Source organism: Haliaeetus albicilla, chromosome 17, assembly GCF_947461875.1.
Source record: "Haliaeetus albicilla chromosome 17, bHalAlb1.1, whole genome shotgun sequence".
Classification (NCBI taxonomy): Eukaryota; Metazoa; Chordata; class Aves; order Accipitriformes; family Accipitridae; genus Haliaeetus; species Haliaeetus albicilla.
Genome location: NC_091499.1, coordinates 5,921,891 through 5,939,315, shown reverse-complemented (window position 1 = coordinate 5,939,315; position 17,425 = coordinate 5,921,891). Strand labels below are relative to the sequence as shown.

The window sequence follows — 17,425 nt, the reverse complement described above, 5'->3', positions numbered from 1 at the left end:
GGAAGCGCGGAGAGCACCTCCCCGGTGGAAGGGGCAGCTCCCAGGGGACAGCAGATTGCTCCTGCATCCACTAAACGGGATCTTGAGATACCTGTCACCGGCCAGAGGAGCACAACCTGGGGAGGTGCAGGCATCAAAGCTGATAACCATCCCTCCCAGCATCTAAAATGACTGCAACTGCAAATCGTTACTTACCAAAGTGCCAGGGCAATGCTCAACGAGGAGGCACATCCGTGCTTGCAAGGGCCAGCAAAGCAGGGGACTAAAAGGCGAGCCGCTCCTGCGGCATTCCAGCAGCACCGAGACCATCAAAGATTGGGTGGTGACAGCTTCTAGTGTCTCCTAGCGTAAAATGTCTTCCCATTTTTCTCTTGCTCTCATTTGCCAGGCAGAAATAAAGAAAAGGTGAAGAAACTGGGCAGTCCTAAGTACCATATAAAATGAAAACTAGAATAGGAAAGTTGTCCTGAAAAATCTGGTACGAGGTAGAATGGTAGAGATCTGAGGAAATTTGGCTCAGGGAAAATAGCTGATCACCAGACCTGTGTTCTGCAGGAGGGAAAAAAACGAGAGACTCACATCAAAACAGGGAACACAAAGACCCATGGTACATGCAATGAGTTAGGCCAACCTCAGCACACATCCGACCCTCCCTGCTTGCCCGGTCACGGAGAGGATTACAGGAGGACAAACTGCCATTCATGACCACACAGCCAAGGAAAAGCAAGCAGACATCCATGTTAAAGGCAGGCTCCTCCAGTTCTGCCCTTCCCATCCTGCCGGCCTTAGCGAGACCCCAGGACCCGTGAGGGTCTATGCTCGCTTTGTCTTCACATAAAAACAAAACCTTGGGCCCCGTAACAAATCCCCAGTGGAGTCAGAAAGCAGATGTTTGCATCCTACCTGCCCATGCTATTTACAGGAGATTATTTAGCCTTTCTGTGCTCGGTTTTCTTAACAAAATGAGTGATTTCACTTTAAAAGTCGTCTCGAACAAGAACTGTTCGACAAGCACAAGATGTTGCGGCAAGCCCTATATACATGAAACTAATACCTGAAAAACAGCCAGTCCTCAAACTTGTGCGGGTGCCAGGTTTTCCGTTTCAGCAAATATGGACATCATTAACCGCCGTATGTGAACAGAGGACACCCTGTCTTAACAGGGGAGCTCACCAGTGGCCCAAAACCCGCTTCACGCTGAAATACAGAGAGCAGTTGTTACAAAAGATCTGCTAGAAAGCAATGCATCCATGCACTTCTGACTTCAATTTCCCCGAGTTAACTAACTCTCTCTCCCCTTTCTAACTCTTAGACCATGGCTGCGCATTATTAAATTGCTAAAAGTAAGAAGAGCAAAAGCCCACCCCTGCTTTTCCTTCAGTGCAGCCCAGCTCAGTGGAATAACTTTTGATTTACACTGGGATGCGTGAGACCAGAACCAAGGCCTTTGTAGCACAGAAATAAATTCAGCACAGAAAGATGAGGAAAACATGTTTGCTTTTGTAGCAGGGTGCGATGGGCTTGCCTTTCAAGACACGCACTGGAAACAAAGTTTTCCTGTGAAGTGACTGCTGACAAGGACCAGGAAACGCAGATCTGAGCCTGCACGATCTACTTAAAACTGAGAGGATGAAGGTGTCAACAGGGCTTCCTTCCTCCTCTGGAAAAACCTAGATCTAAGTTTTTACAGATGTAGGTACATCCAAACCAAACACAATACAAAGATAATGCAGTGAAGAAAGCATGAAGCTTTCTTGACCAGAAGCTCCACTGCTTTGAATAGGCAGAGGCCCAGGGTTCAGGGCTTCTTTGGGTTCACATCGCTGGAATTTCAAGAGCCCCATACCTGCAGCCCGAGTTTCACCGCAGAAAGCGTAGCTGCCTTCCTTACACTAAACTTACGGCTTACAAGGCTGAATTCTTCAAGCCAACAAAGCTGAAAGGAAAATAGGCCACAGACATAAAGGGGCAGATACACGTTAGCTTTTCTGAGCTGTTCTGGCACGAACTGACCTACAGATGCTGTCTCTAACGCTGTTCCATACAAGCCAATAGCTGCTGACTGGGAGCTGCTTTCAGGTGGGCAGGTGATGCCCCAAAGAAAGCTGTAAGCTCTGCCCACCCTCCTGCTGCATGACAGGGTCTCTGTCAACAAAAAGGATTTGCTCTGACTCCCTTCTCTGGACACAAAACGAACCACTCACTCAGAGCAAGAAAGACAGCCACAGTCCAGGATCATGATTTCAAAATGATAGCCCTATATATATATATATGGTTTACAGTTAAGACTCAATGATCTTGAGGGTCTTTTCCAACCCCAATTATTCTATGATTTAACTGCAACAAAACTTGTTCCCGAGCCCGTTTGCCCAGGCAATCCAAAGGATGTTCAGAAACAGGGCTAGCATCAGAGACCGCTGCTCGAGTCAGGCAAGGATTCAGTACGTCCGCAGCAACGGCCTGAATTTAACGTTTCTCAATGGCACACGACAAAGTGACTGCCCAGAGCGTACCTCGTTCAGATGGAAGTTGTATTACTGCCAGCTGCGGGACCAGCGCTGATGAGAAACCCCTGGTCCTGCTCCCCTGGACTACCACACTGCCCAGAGCTGAGGTTCCTGCGGCAGGTTTCGACATGCCCCCCCCGACACCTTCCTCAGCACCCTGACCTGGGCAGCCAGTCTGACTCCAGCTGCCTCCACCAGCTCTGTAGCACATCTCACCCCACTCACCTGCGTGAGTTGTGACCCTGCGAACTGCCAAGGCTCTACTGAAAGCCAACTGACAACCAAGTTCTTCAGCAAGTTTCAAGATTTATTTATTTTAAAGGAGAAAAAAAACCAACCCAGGATACACCGTTTACATTCAATCGGTCTCCTACGTAAGTTTAAATATGTGTGGCACACGTTTTCATAGCCAAGTGTTGCCTATTGGCTGACGTCACACTAAAACATCAGACCGTGCGTAGTCACTGCACAGCTATGAACGCAAGTACTGAAGTCAACAGAACACACTTCCCAGCTCAAATCCTCTTGTGCTGCCGTGGGTTCAGCACGGTAACATTTCTTAGGCATTTCAGAAGTGCAAAACACTGTCCTTTCCAAGATGCTTTAGAACAGATTTTGACTGACATCTTCCAAATGCGTGGAACTTTAAATGCAATTCCCATCTTTTCATTTGGATTGGCAAAATCACAGGCTGTACTTCGGTTCCTGAGCATTTACTTAAGGCTTGCGCATTCATCATCTTTGTTCTACTCAGCAACACTGCCACAGGACACAACTAGAACTGCTTTGGATCCAGCCAGCACGGGCTTTATCCATGAAGAGGCTTGCGAGCACAGGTGATCTTGCACGTACTCTGGCAGGAGGGGTACACTTCTCTACAAAGGTGTTTTAACAAAGGTACTCTGGCTGAAATCTGTCTTTGGGAAGTTGGTTTCTCCGAGTACCTCTTCCCCGGTAACCTTGCCAGTCGGAGGTAAAGCTTTTAGCTTCTCTGTCTTCTGATGATTGGTTTTCACAAATCTCAGCAGGTTAATGATAGCAGCTGGTGTAATTCCAGGGATGCGGCTGACTGCACCAATCTGTGTGTGGGAACAGGAACAAGTTAACCAAAACCAAACCTACACACTGGAGCTAGTGAGAAATGAGATTGAAACCTGTGGGTATTTCTTTCCCCAATTCTCCTCATCCCCCCATGTCCCTTGGGAAGACACGGAAGGGATTTCACTGCTGCTCAACCTTGCTGCGGCCCAGTATCTTACCGTCTGTGGACGGTTAGAGTCCAGTTTCTCCCGCACCTCTGCGGAGAGTGATGCATCAATGGCAAAGTAATCTAGGTCCTCTGGCAGTTGGAGGGCTTCATCACGACGCACTTCTTCTATTTCCTGCTGTTGATTGACTACACACCACTCGTAAGCAGCTGTGATGGAAGATCAGGGAAACAAAACAACCAGATATAGGTGTTCATGTGAAACAGGTCACTTGCAAGAATTCTCAGAAGCAGAATGAGCAAGTCCACTGAGAGAGTCAAAAGCTTCTAAGGAAGTTTCCAACCTCACAGACTAAAGAGCCTAATGCACATCTCTACTTTGGCAGAAGTCATATTCTTTAATTAACACCATGGTGGAGGTACGTTTCCTCCAGGAATTAAGATCCACGAGTTGGCTTTCCCCTCTCATCCCAGGAAAGGATGGTCTATTTGACAGAGCAGTAAGGAGGGAGGAAAAACCCAGGAGTGGACAGGAATAGTTGATCTCACCCCACAAAGTGAAACGCATAGGGCCATGGCCTGTGGTAAAAGGTGCATGCTCTGGTAATGGTGTTTCATTTCACTAAGCAGCAACATGAAACACTGGGATGAATGGATTGGCTCTCTCCTTACTGAACAAAACGTACACAGATCCCACTAAGAGATCCTAACCCTTGTACTCTACCTTCTATTTTCAATCTCTCTGCCAGTTCTCTCCATTGAGCAAGCCTTCCCAGGGGCTCTGGGACAGCCTTTGCCAGAACCTCCATGTTGGCCTCAGGATATTGAAGGATGTCAAAGGCACTGTGGAGAACAAGAGCAAGTTTTTATGGTAGGAAGGAGTCACTTGCGTAAGGCAGATTTACAGCTGTTCCCAGTTCAAACTGGTTAACATCTCAGCATAAGCCAGAACAACTGCAGAGCCAAGCTCACCTCCCTGCTATCTCCTCTCAGTACACAGAAGAGCTGTTAAACTCTTGAAAAGGAGCTCTATGAAAAATGAACAGCAAGATAGGAGGGACAAGGTAAAGGGAACCTTTCCCACAGACTGAGTCAGCCAGATCTTAGTCACTGAGTTAAAAGAACAGAAAAGATAAGGTGAGATAAAGGATGGGTAAGGGAAGCAAAGGCCTTTGTGTACAAGAAAAGCTACCATCTGACACTAGCCCGAAATCAATCGCTGCTTTATCAAGCTTTCAGCAGAGCAGCAGCCCACTGCAAAACTGTCACCACTTGGGCGACACTCTCAATAAGGGCAGCAAGAACTGTCTGGGCCAGTGGAGTACCCCCTTGCTTTGGGAGCCTGTATCAGCACCAGGAAATGTGGCATAGTAAAAACACCGATGTCGAATTTAGTCTATAGGCAAACGTCAGATGTCTGTCCCCTGAAGGTGAGAAAGCTGGAATACTGGAGTATGGCTTCAGGAAGGATGGACAAATGCTGTGAAACCACTATAGCCAGACGTGCCAAAGCAAGCGTAAGTCAGACTGGAAAGCTTCAGCTGTAACCTTTACCTGACAGGCGACCTTCGACTGCTACTGAAGGGAATTTCTAGTATTAACTGGGACCATTTGGATATGCTGAACTGAACGGATTTTAGCGTTGCAATTCCATCCTCTAAAGCAGCTCTCATCTTAACTGCTTGTTCGTATCGGTGCTGTGACACACACCCAGCTTCTTCAAAACCTGCAGAGACAGATGGCACGTGAGACAAAGGTCTCCAACCAGGCAGGGCTGCTCATTGCAAGAGCCACCATAATAAAATACCTCTGTGGGTGAGCCTGGCATCGGCATTGTCAGGCCGGAGGGACATGCGGAACTCCACGCGGCTGGTGAACATCCGGTATGGCTCGCTGGTGCCCAGAGTGGTAAGGTCATCGATCAGGACACCAATGTAGCCTTCGGTGCGACTGACGATGAAAGGGGGCTTGCCATGAACCCGCAGGCAAGCATTGATCCCAGCAATCACACCCTGGGCAGACAGAAAGCAAAACAAAAAAACATTTATCGGTGTCTTTGTGGCTAAAGTATCAGCACATCTGCCTCCAAAGACTCATGTGGCAAACCGTACCCTCAAAAATGCGATAGTCTGTGCTAGTAATCTAGGCAGTTTCTTTCTTGTGATACTACCAGTGTCTGAAGGGCTTCTGGGCCCCTGCTGACGTGACTAGAGACAATTCCCAGACCTATTCAATTATACCCGTTGCACAGTCTCCATGCTGAAACATTTGACAGTGCTTCCAATTACTTTTGTTACTGCAATCTCAGTAGCAGCAACTGTAGATACTAGAAGTCAAAATATCTGGGCAAACCTGGAATTGGGGTGAGCAACAAAAGGAAGAACAGCTCACTAACACAAGATGGCCCTAGCAAGACTGCGTATCAAAGACAAATGCCAAAGCAATACTCCTTTCTGAGCACTGAGTATACACGATCAGATTCACCCACCTGAGCTGCAGCTTCTTCATAGCCTGTAGTGCCATTTATCTGGCCTGCAAAGAAGAGGCGCTGAACAAGACGAGACTCGAGAGAAGCAGTCAGTTGACGGGGATCTAAAAAATCATACTGCACCCCATATCCTGTGACAAACGACAAGACAGATCTTACAGGAGGCATTTTGAAGGTCCCTATTTATCAGCAAAGACAATCAGTGGGGCAGAACGACTTACATTATCACCTTTTATTTACAATTTAAAAACAACCAAGGAAAAAGCCCTGCATCCAAGAATTAATTTTGTTTCACATTTCCTTTTTTTGCTATGCCCTAAACTAAATCTGGTTTTTATTAACTGGCAACCAGTACGAGAGGTAGATTTAAAACTCTTCACCCCCCCTCACCTGGCTGTAACATCTTGGCTTTTTCCAAGCCTGGGACAGATTTGATCACCTGCTCCTGGAGCTCAGGTGGCAGCGTCATCGACATGCCTTGGGGGTAAATGACATTGGACTCCAAGCCTTCGGGCTCCAGCCACACCTGATGTTCCCGGTTTGGGAAGCGCAGAACCTTTGATTCGAGGGAGGGACAGTACCTGCAACAGTGAATAGCCATGAGCACCACCTGACATGGAGAAAAAAAATCACTTTCCAGAAGCAAAGCAGGAAGAGACCCACAGTATCAGACAGATAGTCAGCTCATGCCACTGAGACCCTTGCATGATGCCACACACTTACCGTGGGCCCCTTGTTGTCTCCCTTACATGGTTGTTCAGGTGGAGGTTATCATGGATAATTTGCTGGGCTTTCAGGGTAGTGTGAGTCAGGTAACATGACAGCTGATCTTCTGGCTGAAAGAGGCCAAAGCTCACTTTAAATTAATCCAGTCACAACACTGTACTCTTACTGAACGACTCTGAGATCTCCCAAGGGCTTTTCCATGACAGTTGGCTCTCACTTCCCGGAGAGACGGGTAGTGCTGTCACAGCCACTGTAGAGACAGAACATGAGCAATCAGAGATCTTGAGCAACATGCCCAAAAGCAGACCAAGGAACAGAACAGAACTCAGGAGTCCAGAATGCAAGCTCTATTCTGTACACCATATTCCTAATTACAGGATAGGTATTCTTATTAAAGCAACAGATTATATCACAACATTCAAATCAACCACAGGAATTCCAGGCTCTGAAGTAAGAGGAGCAAGTGCTGACCCTACAGCTAACAGCCAATTAAAGAGTTCGGTGAACAAAAAAAAAGAAATCTCTCAAAACCTTGCAATTAACACAGAAAATTCAAGGTTTGGAAAAAAACCCACCATGTCAAGTATTTCACTGATTTTTCTGAAAAAGAATCAATAGACTCACTTTCAGAATAGTAACAACATTGCACCTCAACTCCTTAAAACCTCTCCTACACATAGCAAGGACCTGAAGTGATACTATGTTTGCCCCCACCCCAATTATAATCAGTTATTGCAATTCCTGTACGCTCTGGGGCAAATCAACTCCTGATACTTAATCCTGTGCTGCTTAACTACAGAACACCATCCATTTTCCAGGATTTTCTTTGGAAAATTGAGTTTCTCCTGCTTTGAAGTTGCTGTTAACATGCCACCTCTGAGCTCTGTGGATAACTCCATCCCTTCTCTTTCCTAGTCATGACTTGTTAACAATCTCTAATTTGAACATCTGAATCTTATTCTAGAGCTGGGGTAACAACACATCCAGTATGAATACAGCCCAGCTCCCTTTCCCAGCCATCAACTCCCCGGCTGATTCTGAGCATGACATTCCCTGAACCGCTCCCCACGTGGCTCTGCGTGCATTTGATGTGTGCTATCCCACCTTGATCCACACAGCCTCGCTGAGGAAGCTGAATGGCACTGGAGGGTTGTCAGCTGTACGTTCCTCCAGACCGCTGAAGTCAATCGTGTCTTTGGCAAGTCGGGGCGGCGTCCCAGTCTTCAGCCTGCCCACAGCGAATCCCAGTTTCTCCAGAGTCTGAGCCAGCCCAATGGCTGGCTGGTCCCCTAGCCGCCCAGCTGGGTGCATCTCCAGTCCGATGAGGACCATACCCCTCAGAAACGTACCGGTGGTCAGGATAACACTCCCAGCATGTACTGTGCTCCCATCCCCTGAAACAGCAAGTTTTCAGAGATGCGCGTATTTTAATATCAACAAAGCCCTGGTATTTTGGTGCTTCTGTCTAAAACTAGACTAACAGTGTTCACTGGGAGTTCATCCATCTTTTGTTATTTCACAAATCAGCACTTCAATAATAAAAGCATTAATAGTAATAACTGCAATAAGCAGCATGTAGTTATTCCTGTATTTTTCATGTTCCTAAGCATGTTACCCCCAACACAGAAAACCCACTCCTGGGAAAAATTCCTACCCAGGCCTTCATTTCGGAAAGCTTGTTTACTAGAACAGCAAGGGGTAATATAAAGCACGAGTCTATTAGTAACAGGACACCACTGCCCCGCAACGTTGTTGGCAGCGTACGCCATTTCCCAAATAAAATCTCAAAACACAGCATGGAATTCAGTATCACTAGCCCAAAGAACATTAAACTTGTGTAACCTCCCAATATCCTATCAATCCAGGTACGTTTTTCATTGTATTATGCATATTAACTTAGTTTCGTTCACACTCGGCCTGAATCACCTCTACCGGCTAATTCAACTTTCTCACTGATGAATCTGAAACGTTTACCCCAAAGGCCGCTCTTAGTGTAGAGTAACTGAAGATGCTTACCAAGTTACTAGCACATACCCAGGACGACTCCTGTGACTTGGCATTTCCCAGGATGGCCTGGCTCCGGCTCTGTCAAGAGAAGATCCTCCACAGATGCCTCACGAACTGTCAACAGTGGCGTGTTAAGGATTTCTTTCTGTCATGAAAGGAGTTACTGCAAAAATCTAGGAAGTGGAGACACACGGGCGGTCCCAAACCCTGCTGATTTCCAAAACATCTGTCACCCTCTTCCCTATTCCTTTCTTACCAGGCCACTTGGCAGACACTCGGTTATTGTACTATCCTGATCCATCAGGTGTTCACAGGTAAGAGTGAGCTCAAAAGAAACTACTTGGTCATGAAGCCTGACCCGTATGTAAAACGCTAAAGAATCTTTTAAACTATGCTGAGCTCCGACAATTTACACTGCGTTAAAGTACTAAAGAGAAAGGTGGCTAGGTTTGATAGGAAAATGTCAAAAAACAAACCCCACACCCCCCGCATCGTCCTCTGTAGTTTATCCTAGTACTTCAGATTTAACTAATTCATTCTAGTACTCCAGTCCACAAACGCACACAAAAAAAAATCCCTGGAAATAAACCTGTGTTTTCAAGCTGGTCGTTGCTCTCGACTTTCTTCGACCGCACCTCCACTCCCGTTTCAGAGTGGCTGCCCGTTTTACCAGCCTGCGTGTATATTTTTATATCTATATATGCCAGCAGCGGCAGGCAGCCTCCTCGTTCTCCTCCTCTTCCTCCGACCCCAGGCCTGCGGGGTCTCTCCACAGAACCGCGTTTAACCCCCCCCGCCCCCTCTCACCTGCATCGCCTCCTTGTAGCGGCCGCGGTCGATCTGGGCGCGGAGCCCCCACACCGCCGGGCCCTTGCCGCGGTTCAGCACTTTGTAATGGACCCCGGAGCGATCGCAGAGGCGGGCGCACAGCCCGTCCAGGGCGTCCACCTCCCTCATGAGGTGTCCCTTCCCGATGCCGCCGAAGGAGGGGTTGCAGGACATCTCCCCTGCGGAGGGGACACACGGGTCAACCCCCTCACCGCCACCGTCCCCCAAAACTCTCCCGGCTTAGCGGGGAGACCCGAGGCTCCCCGCGGGACCCCCCCCCCCCCCCCGCGGTACCGATGGTGCCGATCCTGTGAGTGAGCAGCAGCGTGCGGGCCCCGCCGCGAGCGGCCGCCGCCGCCGCCTCCGTCCCCGCATGGCCCCCGCCGATCACCACCACTTCGTAGCGCGGTGATGTTGCCGTCGCCGCCGCCGCCGCCCCGACTTCGCTGCCCGCCCGGCGGTGCCCGGGCCTCAGCGCCGGGGTTAGCGCCAGGCGGCGCCAGCCGCTGCGCAACAACATGGCGGCGGCGGCGGCACTAGCAGCAACCGCGGCCCGGCCGGCCGGCCGGCAGCGGGGAGCCCAGCCGGAAGCGGGAGGGCGGAGCGGACCCGCCGCCACCTTTCGCCTGCAGAGGCGGAGCCGTTCGCTGCCCCGGGGCGGTAGGCGGAGGACCGGGCGTCCCCCGCCCCGGTAGCGAGCGGCCGGTGAGGCCGAACGGTCTCGGTGCCCGCTTGCCCTCACCCCACCGGAGGGCGGGGCCTCGCGGGGAGCGGGAAAATGCCCTCAGGGGATTGGAGGGAGGCGGTGCGGCCACGCCCCTCCTCCCCGGCTGTCGGGCAGGAGGGCGCGGGTTTCGTTTCCTCCGGGGAGGAGCGCTGCGTGGAAGAGGGAGTCCGTCCGCCTGAGGCGGAAGGCGGGAAGCCGCGCCGCGGTAGCCGGCGGTGAGGGAGCGGAGGCCATGGGCGGCAGAGGGGAGCGGGGCGGGCGGAGAGGGCGGCCCGCAGCCTCTCGGGGCCGGGGAGCGGTGCAGGCTGCGGCCCGCAGCTCCTCGCTGGGCCGGGGTCGGAGCGCGGGCGGCGGACCGGGGGCCGCCGCCGCCACCACCCTGCGTGGAGCGCGGAGGGACGGATCCGCCGCCCGGCGCGGCCCCCCGGCCAGGCGAGGCTCCGTCGTCAGGAACCTACCGGCGGGGGGCGGAGAGGCCCCCGCCGCCCCTCGGAGCAGGGCAGCGGCCGCCGGAGCCCCCGCGGCGCGGAGGCGAGCGGCGGTGCCCGACGGGGCGGTCGTTCCCCCCGTGGCGGCCGCCGCCTCGTCGTCGGGCGGCCCGCGGCTGCGGGAAGTGCTGTCGCGACTGAGCCTGGGCCGGCAGGACGTGTCCGAGGCGTCGGGGCTGGTGAACCAGGTGGTGTCGCAGCTGATCCAGGCCATCCGGAGCCAGGAGGGCAGCTTCGGCTCCATCGAGCGGCTGGGCGCCGGCAGCTACTACGAGCACGTCAAGGTGGGTGCGGGGGCACAGGCGTTTAAGGGTCGCCACGTTAATGAACGACAGCTAACGATAAAACCCGGCCGGCTTACCGAAAGGTGGAATGTGTGCGCGGTTAGTAAGAGAGACGCTGCCCGAGGGAAGGCCCCGTGCCGGTTTTTCGGGGATAGGTTTTCCCAAAAAGCAGGTGAAAGAGCGGTACCTTTCTTCTGGTTCCAGCTCAGTCTGAAACAAAGCCAAACACAGGGACACTTTCTGGAGTTTTGTTGGTTTTTTTTTTTTTTTTAAATCCAGCTTCAGGCATAGTAATGCTCCCCCCCCCCCGATTTCTGCATGCATTTATGCATTACTCTGAACAGCTTAAGAATCTTAAAACTCTCTTAAAAATTAATAAGTTGGAAAGCTGGGAAATGAACTGCTCTTCTCCACTCGAATGCACAGCAATCTTGTAATACAAATCTACAGAAGTAAGCTCGTACATCACACCAGACATGAGAAGTACACCAAGGTAGCTGGAGATAAACCGCAAGTGGTATAAAAGCCTAAAGGGAATAAAACCTAAGTTGCACGTTGACTGTTGTATTCTCGTACTTTCCAGATATCTGAACCAAATGAGTTTGACATCATGCTCGTAATGCCTGTTTCAAGACTTCAGCTGGATGAATGTGATGACACTGGAGCCTATTATTACCTAACATTCAAAAGAAATCCAAAAGAGAAGCATTTGTTTAAGTTTTTAGATGAAGATGGAAAATTATCAGCCTTTAAAATGCTTCAAGCACTAAGAGACATTATTAAACGAGAAGTAAAAAACATTAAAAGTAAGTACTGAGAGAACAGGCTTCACGTTGGAGTGCTAAAAGTCCAGTTACATTGGGTATATGCATTGCCCTGTTAATAAAATGGGATTTTCCCCCCAGTCAACTGTCTCTGTGGCAGTGTAGCCCTAACCATAAGCCCTCCTGTCCCCAGTATCCCAAATTTGCTCTCGTGCTAAGAATCACCACAAATACATCACAGCTAATCATATTATGTGATTAATCCATTGCTCCGCTACGCAATCCTCTTCCCTTTAATATTCATTAATTTCATATGGATTGTCACACATTTGGTACTTCCTACACAACCTATGTATTTTGAATCTATCTATCTGCCATGCACAAAGAGCCATTTGCTGAACTGGTAGCAAAAGGAAGAGCTTTCTTTTATACATTAGCTACTATTTTACATCCATCTATATAGAAAACATATCCCTTTTTAGGGTGCTCTTTTTTTCCAAAGCCTTCAGAAATGTGGCCAAATCTCTTTCCATCTCAGTACTTTCAACAGTGAAGTGGCTAGCTGGAAAACATTACTGTATTTCTGATTCTGTAGACATAGGAAATCAAGTGGGCAGTTCAAGAAGAGCAATCCTTATTTTGTAGAACTCCTCAACAGGCCTTCTTAATGTTTTATTTAAAATCCATATCCTGTAGGATAAAGAGCCAGCAACTGAACCCAGGTATTTCTTTTGATTATAAATTCCTCTCAAGTAAAAACCTTAACATTCTTCAAAAAACAGTTTCTAATATTTATATATATATAAAAAAAATGAATTTCTTCTTTGTTACTAGATGCAGAAGTAACTGTGAAAAGGAGGAAGGCTGGAAGCCCTGCAATAACTCTTCAGATCAAAAATCCTCCAGCAGAAATATCAGTGGACATCATCTTAACTTTGGAAGTTCAGCAGAACTGGCCGCCCAGCACACAGGATGGCCTCAAAATTGAACAGTGGCTTGGAAGAAAAGTCAGGGGACAGTTCAGAAACAAATCACTTTATTTAGTAGCCAAGCAAAACAAAAGAGAAAAGGTTCTAAGAGGTACTTCAAATACAATAAGTTATGACATATCTTCTCTACAACTTGATCGCTGTTAAAAGTGCTATATAAAGGGTATCCAGTTTCTGTTCAGTATTCTGCCTTTGAGGTGCAGATCTTTACCTTATCCTGGATATATCCAGATCAGAGACAACTGAAATCCTTCTTTAAAACTTTAGATTTGTGACACTGCTCATCCTCTACAGAAGTCTAAAGATAAAACTGCTCTGCCAGGCTGTACACTAACCATTCCCAAGAGCATTATATTAAATCTCCTAAGTCAGGCACATGGATGTGAACCTTTCCCATGCTAGCGCTGTACTTAACAGCAACATCCACTCCTTTGCTTTGTAAAAAAAAAAAAAAAAAATCTAAAAAGGCAGGGAACAGCCCTGTAAGTGGGACTGCATACACAAGTTACATACTTCTGCAAGAAGTAAACTGGGTACTTTTCTAGCAAGATACATTATTTATTACTGAACCCTGGTATGGCTACAAGATTTTTTTTTTTTTTCCCCTCTCCAGACCACTGTCACACCAAGCCTACATTACTTTGCAGAAACATCCCAACTTGTCATTGCATTATGAGAACTGATGATTTCAGTAGAAAGAGTTCAGGCAATCTGTTTTTTTGGGGTTTTTTTTGTTTTTGTTTTTTAATTAGCATGCCCATCTTAACAATGCCAAGTAAATCATTATTGCTTTACTGGGCTATGTCTTCCTGTGAAAATTCAAGGCAAAGAGTAAGCAAACCAAACAGGCAAAGGAAACAGTCTAACTTACATAAAGAAGACAAAAATGAGTGCTGGTGTTTTAAAAACAAGGGGTTAAGCTATCTTAATCATTGTTTTCAGAAACATTACCAGAAGAACAAAAATAAATGCTTTAGAACAGTCACCCTACCCCAGACAAACTCACAAGCCTATGACTTGCACAAAGAAATTGCAACCAATGGTGAAGATCTTTTTATTCAAAACCAAAATGGTTATGGAGTAAGGTTAGTAATACAGAACAGAAATTCAAAGGTAGTAGATTTCTACGAGTAGCGTAATTCCCCAAATCATGTTCAACAAATGCAGGAAAGTCCAGAATTAAGCTTAAAGTAGATCCAAAGGTCCTTAAGAATGTAGTTAAAGCATCCAAACAATTAACTATATCCTATACTAGTAATATTCTTTGCCCTATATTAATAGCATTCTTAATAACATGTCTTTGTGTGGAACAGCTGGGGAATTAAGGCAGAATTAACTAATTGTAGTCCCTCAATTACAATTTTTGGTTTTGGTTTTTTTTTTTAGGGTGCAAAGAAATTGCTGATATTTAAAATTAAGCCCGTACTTGTGAAGTGTCTTTTTTTTCTAGTTGCAGACACTGGTACTAACTGCTGTGGAACAGTTTTAACAATCTTGTACTCAACTTTAGGAAACACCTGGCGACTCTCTTTCTCGCATATTGAGAAGGACATGCTGAACAACCACGGCAGCTCAAAGACATGTTGTGAATCTGATGGACTAAAGTGCTGTAGGTTGGTATTTCATATGAATATTTTACTTTAAGCCTGTATGAGCCAGGGTAGTGCTGTCTAGCACTGTTTCAGTTTAGGAATTGGATCTAAGACTAATTACTCAGTGAGCAAGAATAAGGCTTTTAGGCATCATTGTTCTACAGCAGTACAATACTGCACGTACTCGCCAAACGTCTGACTTGCATTTACTCAGCAGGAGGTGGAAACAAATTACATTGCAGGTTTACACGCCAGACTTGCCTTAGAAAGCAAAAAGATGCGACTTGTTAAATCATCTTTCCCAAACAGTCCTGTTTAGAAGAACCAGCTTAAAAGTCTGATGACTCAGCTTTCTGAGCTTTGGGAGCAAAATTACACTTCGTACCAAGGCAATTTCTAAAACGATGGTAAGACAAGAACTGCTGAATGTGATCAGGATGAATAAATGTGATTTTTCACTCCAACAAAAACTGGTTTCCACATGTCTTCAAAGAGGAAGAACAAAATCTGCATGAGATAGAGTACACCTCCTTAATGGCAAACCAACTTCTTAGTTTACTTAATTAACATCTTGTACTGAATCAAGAAAGCCACAAGATCACTAAAGCGTAATTCTTTGTCTTTGCTTTAAAAATTATCAGACATGCTGTACCCCTATCTAGCAATGTATTATTAAACTATATATACCTCTTCCCCTCTTGGGCTGCCACAGGAAGGTGGGGGCATTTCCCTCGGTGTAAATCCAAGCCAATAGGGCAGCTTTAATCTTAAGCAGTGCTCCAAGTTCATGTTATACTGGTAGCATCTGCAGCTGGGAGACTGTACTATGTAAGCACACTGCTGACCAACGCTTTGAATTTCTGTGCTGCTGTGGCTACCAAAGTGGTGCATGCACAAAAACTATTGTTTAAAGTAGAAATCCTTGACTGGTGGAATCTGACTTCATGGGCGGGACTCCTAGGATTATCGAGACTGTTGCTGCACTTTCAGATTTTATTCAAAACATTACTAAAAATGTTATTCTATTACAGTAAGAACATTTTTACTGCTTTCATGAATAATGTGTATTTAAAAATCTAAAATACATACTTAGAACTATGTAGTAGAAGGTACCTAATAAATTCTTACTTATTTAACAGGAAAGGTTGTCTTAAGCTTCTGAAGTATCTTCTAGAGCAACTTAAAATGAAATATACAAAACAGTTGGAAAAATTCTGTTCATATCATGTCAAAACTGCTTTTTTCCACTCGTGTGTCATGTGGCCAAATGACACAGACTGGCATTTGGGAGACCTGGATTACTGCTTTCAGAAATACCTGGGATATTTTCTGGATTGCCTGCAAAAATCTGAGCTGCCACACTTTTTTATTCCCCAATACAACTTGCTCAGCCTGGAAGATAAAGCGAGCAATGATTTCCTTTCAAGACAGATAAACTATCAGTTGAACAACAGATTCCCAATATTTCAGGAGAGGTATTAAAAACATTGTTTACATTAACTATCTAATCATGTATACTTGCATATTTAAAGCCAGAAGATCTGCAACTGAAGTTACTCCTCAGTAGTCTGATACTACAAAAACCAAAACAAAATCCAGAACACTAAGAGAAAGTTGCATACTTCAGTTGCGCTGCTTAGCCATAACCCTTAAAAAAATAGGACAGTTTAAGTAATATTTATCTTCCCTATCCAAATGTAGATGTCACCTGAAAAATATCTTCAAGGTATGCAAAAAAAGTACAGAAGAATTTGGAGTAGTTAAGTTTCCCACATGTAACTTCTACGATTCCAAATATAAAGGCATCAATGACTGGGTAAAGTGAAAAATGATGATTTTATTTAAAATGAAGATCCATTGCAGAATATCCAAAATACACTCCTGCTTTCAAAAGAAAACAATAAAAAGTCACTGGAGTTACTTCGACATAAACCAGAACAACTTCTCCAGATCAGCTGGGCGGATGAAGACCTTTTGCAGAGGACAGTCACCAGCAGCAGAGAGAGAATATGGTATCAAAACAGTATGAAGTTCCTGAAGTAACTTACCTTCTCTGAGTCTTTTCACTGGACTTTGGATAGGAAGCAATCATTATCTAATGTGCTGCAAAAGAGTAAATGTTATTGTGCCAATGAGCATTTGTGTGACAACTCTTGTGGAAAGAAATGTATCTTCAACCTGCATCGAGGAGGCAGAGTCTCCATGTGAAAGGTTATCAAAACCAAAATGCAGCATGAACCTGACATTCTCAGAATTGGAATTCAGCTCAGTTTTTCTTATGTTGAAGAGTATGTGTTTTAGGAAAAAAAAATAATAATTGTAATATTTTCTATTACTGAAATCATGCAGCTGATAAATACAGAGCATTTGGGAACTGCTGTACTGTATTTTGCTTTTTCTTAAAGCAGCCATGGGAAGTCCATATTTTTAGCCTACTTTCTGAAGGCAAAATAACCTACTGGCTTAAATAATGCCCAGACTTCACCTCAGTTATGAGGATATAAAAAAAGAGGGAAGGCCAGAAGAACATTTAGAGAATAATTTTGCTATAATAGTCTCATCTTACTAGATTCAGTTTATTAGTTATTCATTTCATCATGACATGAATAAACACAAGTTCAGACTAAGTGTCAAATGAAGGAATAGCTCCTTCCCATATAACTTCCAACAAGTGAAAACACACCCCATTATCATTAAGCAGTCTGTGTGACAGAACCTGACATCCAAATGTAAAATTTGAATCAACTTTATCTGAAAGAAATAGAAGCAGACCTTGAAATGTATCTTTTCCTCACGACTTTGTTAACATTGCTCCAGT

At 46.2% G+C, this 17,425-nt stretch overlaps 2 protein-coding genes across 3 annotated transcripts; one reads left to right on the top strand and one right to left on the bottom strand.

The window, feature by feature from the left end:
- Positions 1-2,793: 2,793 nt before the first annotated feature.
- Positions 2,794-10,471, bottom strand: MTO1 (mitochondrial tRNA translation optimization 1). Its single transcript, XM_069804670.1, is given in 13 exon segments — positions 2,794-3,466; positions 3,468-3,586; positions 3,767-3,924; positions 4,439-4,557; positions 5,269-5,440; positions 5,522-5,726; positions 6,203-6,333; positions 6,593-6,783; positions 6,926-7,038; positions 8,033-8,322; positions 8,963-9,080; positions 9,743-9,942; positions 10,058-10,471. Coding segments are annotated over 13 exon segments (2,193 nt in total). The 5' UTR covers positions 10,284-10,471; the 3' UTR covers positions 2,794-3,315.
- Positions 10,465-17,373, top strand: CGAS (cyclic GMP-AMP synthase). Of its 2 annotated transcripts, none has more exons than XM_069804671.1 (5): positions 10,465-11,262; positions 11,846-12,068; positions 12,861-13,106; positions 14,466-14,628; positions 15,747-17,373. In XM_069804671.1, exons 1-5 carry the CDS (start codon positions 10,723-10,725, stop codon positions 16,087-16,089), a joined length of 1,515 nt encoding a protein of 504 aa, XP_069660772.1. In that variant the 5' UTR covers positions 10,465-10,722; the 3' UTR covers positions 16,090-17,373. The 2 variants fall into 2 exon arrangements, with proteins under 2 accessions (XP_069660772.1, XP_009917045.2); XM_009918743.2 differs by having other exon boundaries at positions 10,595-11,262; positions 14,526-14,628.
- Positions 17,374-17,425: the final 52 nt, after the last annotated feature.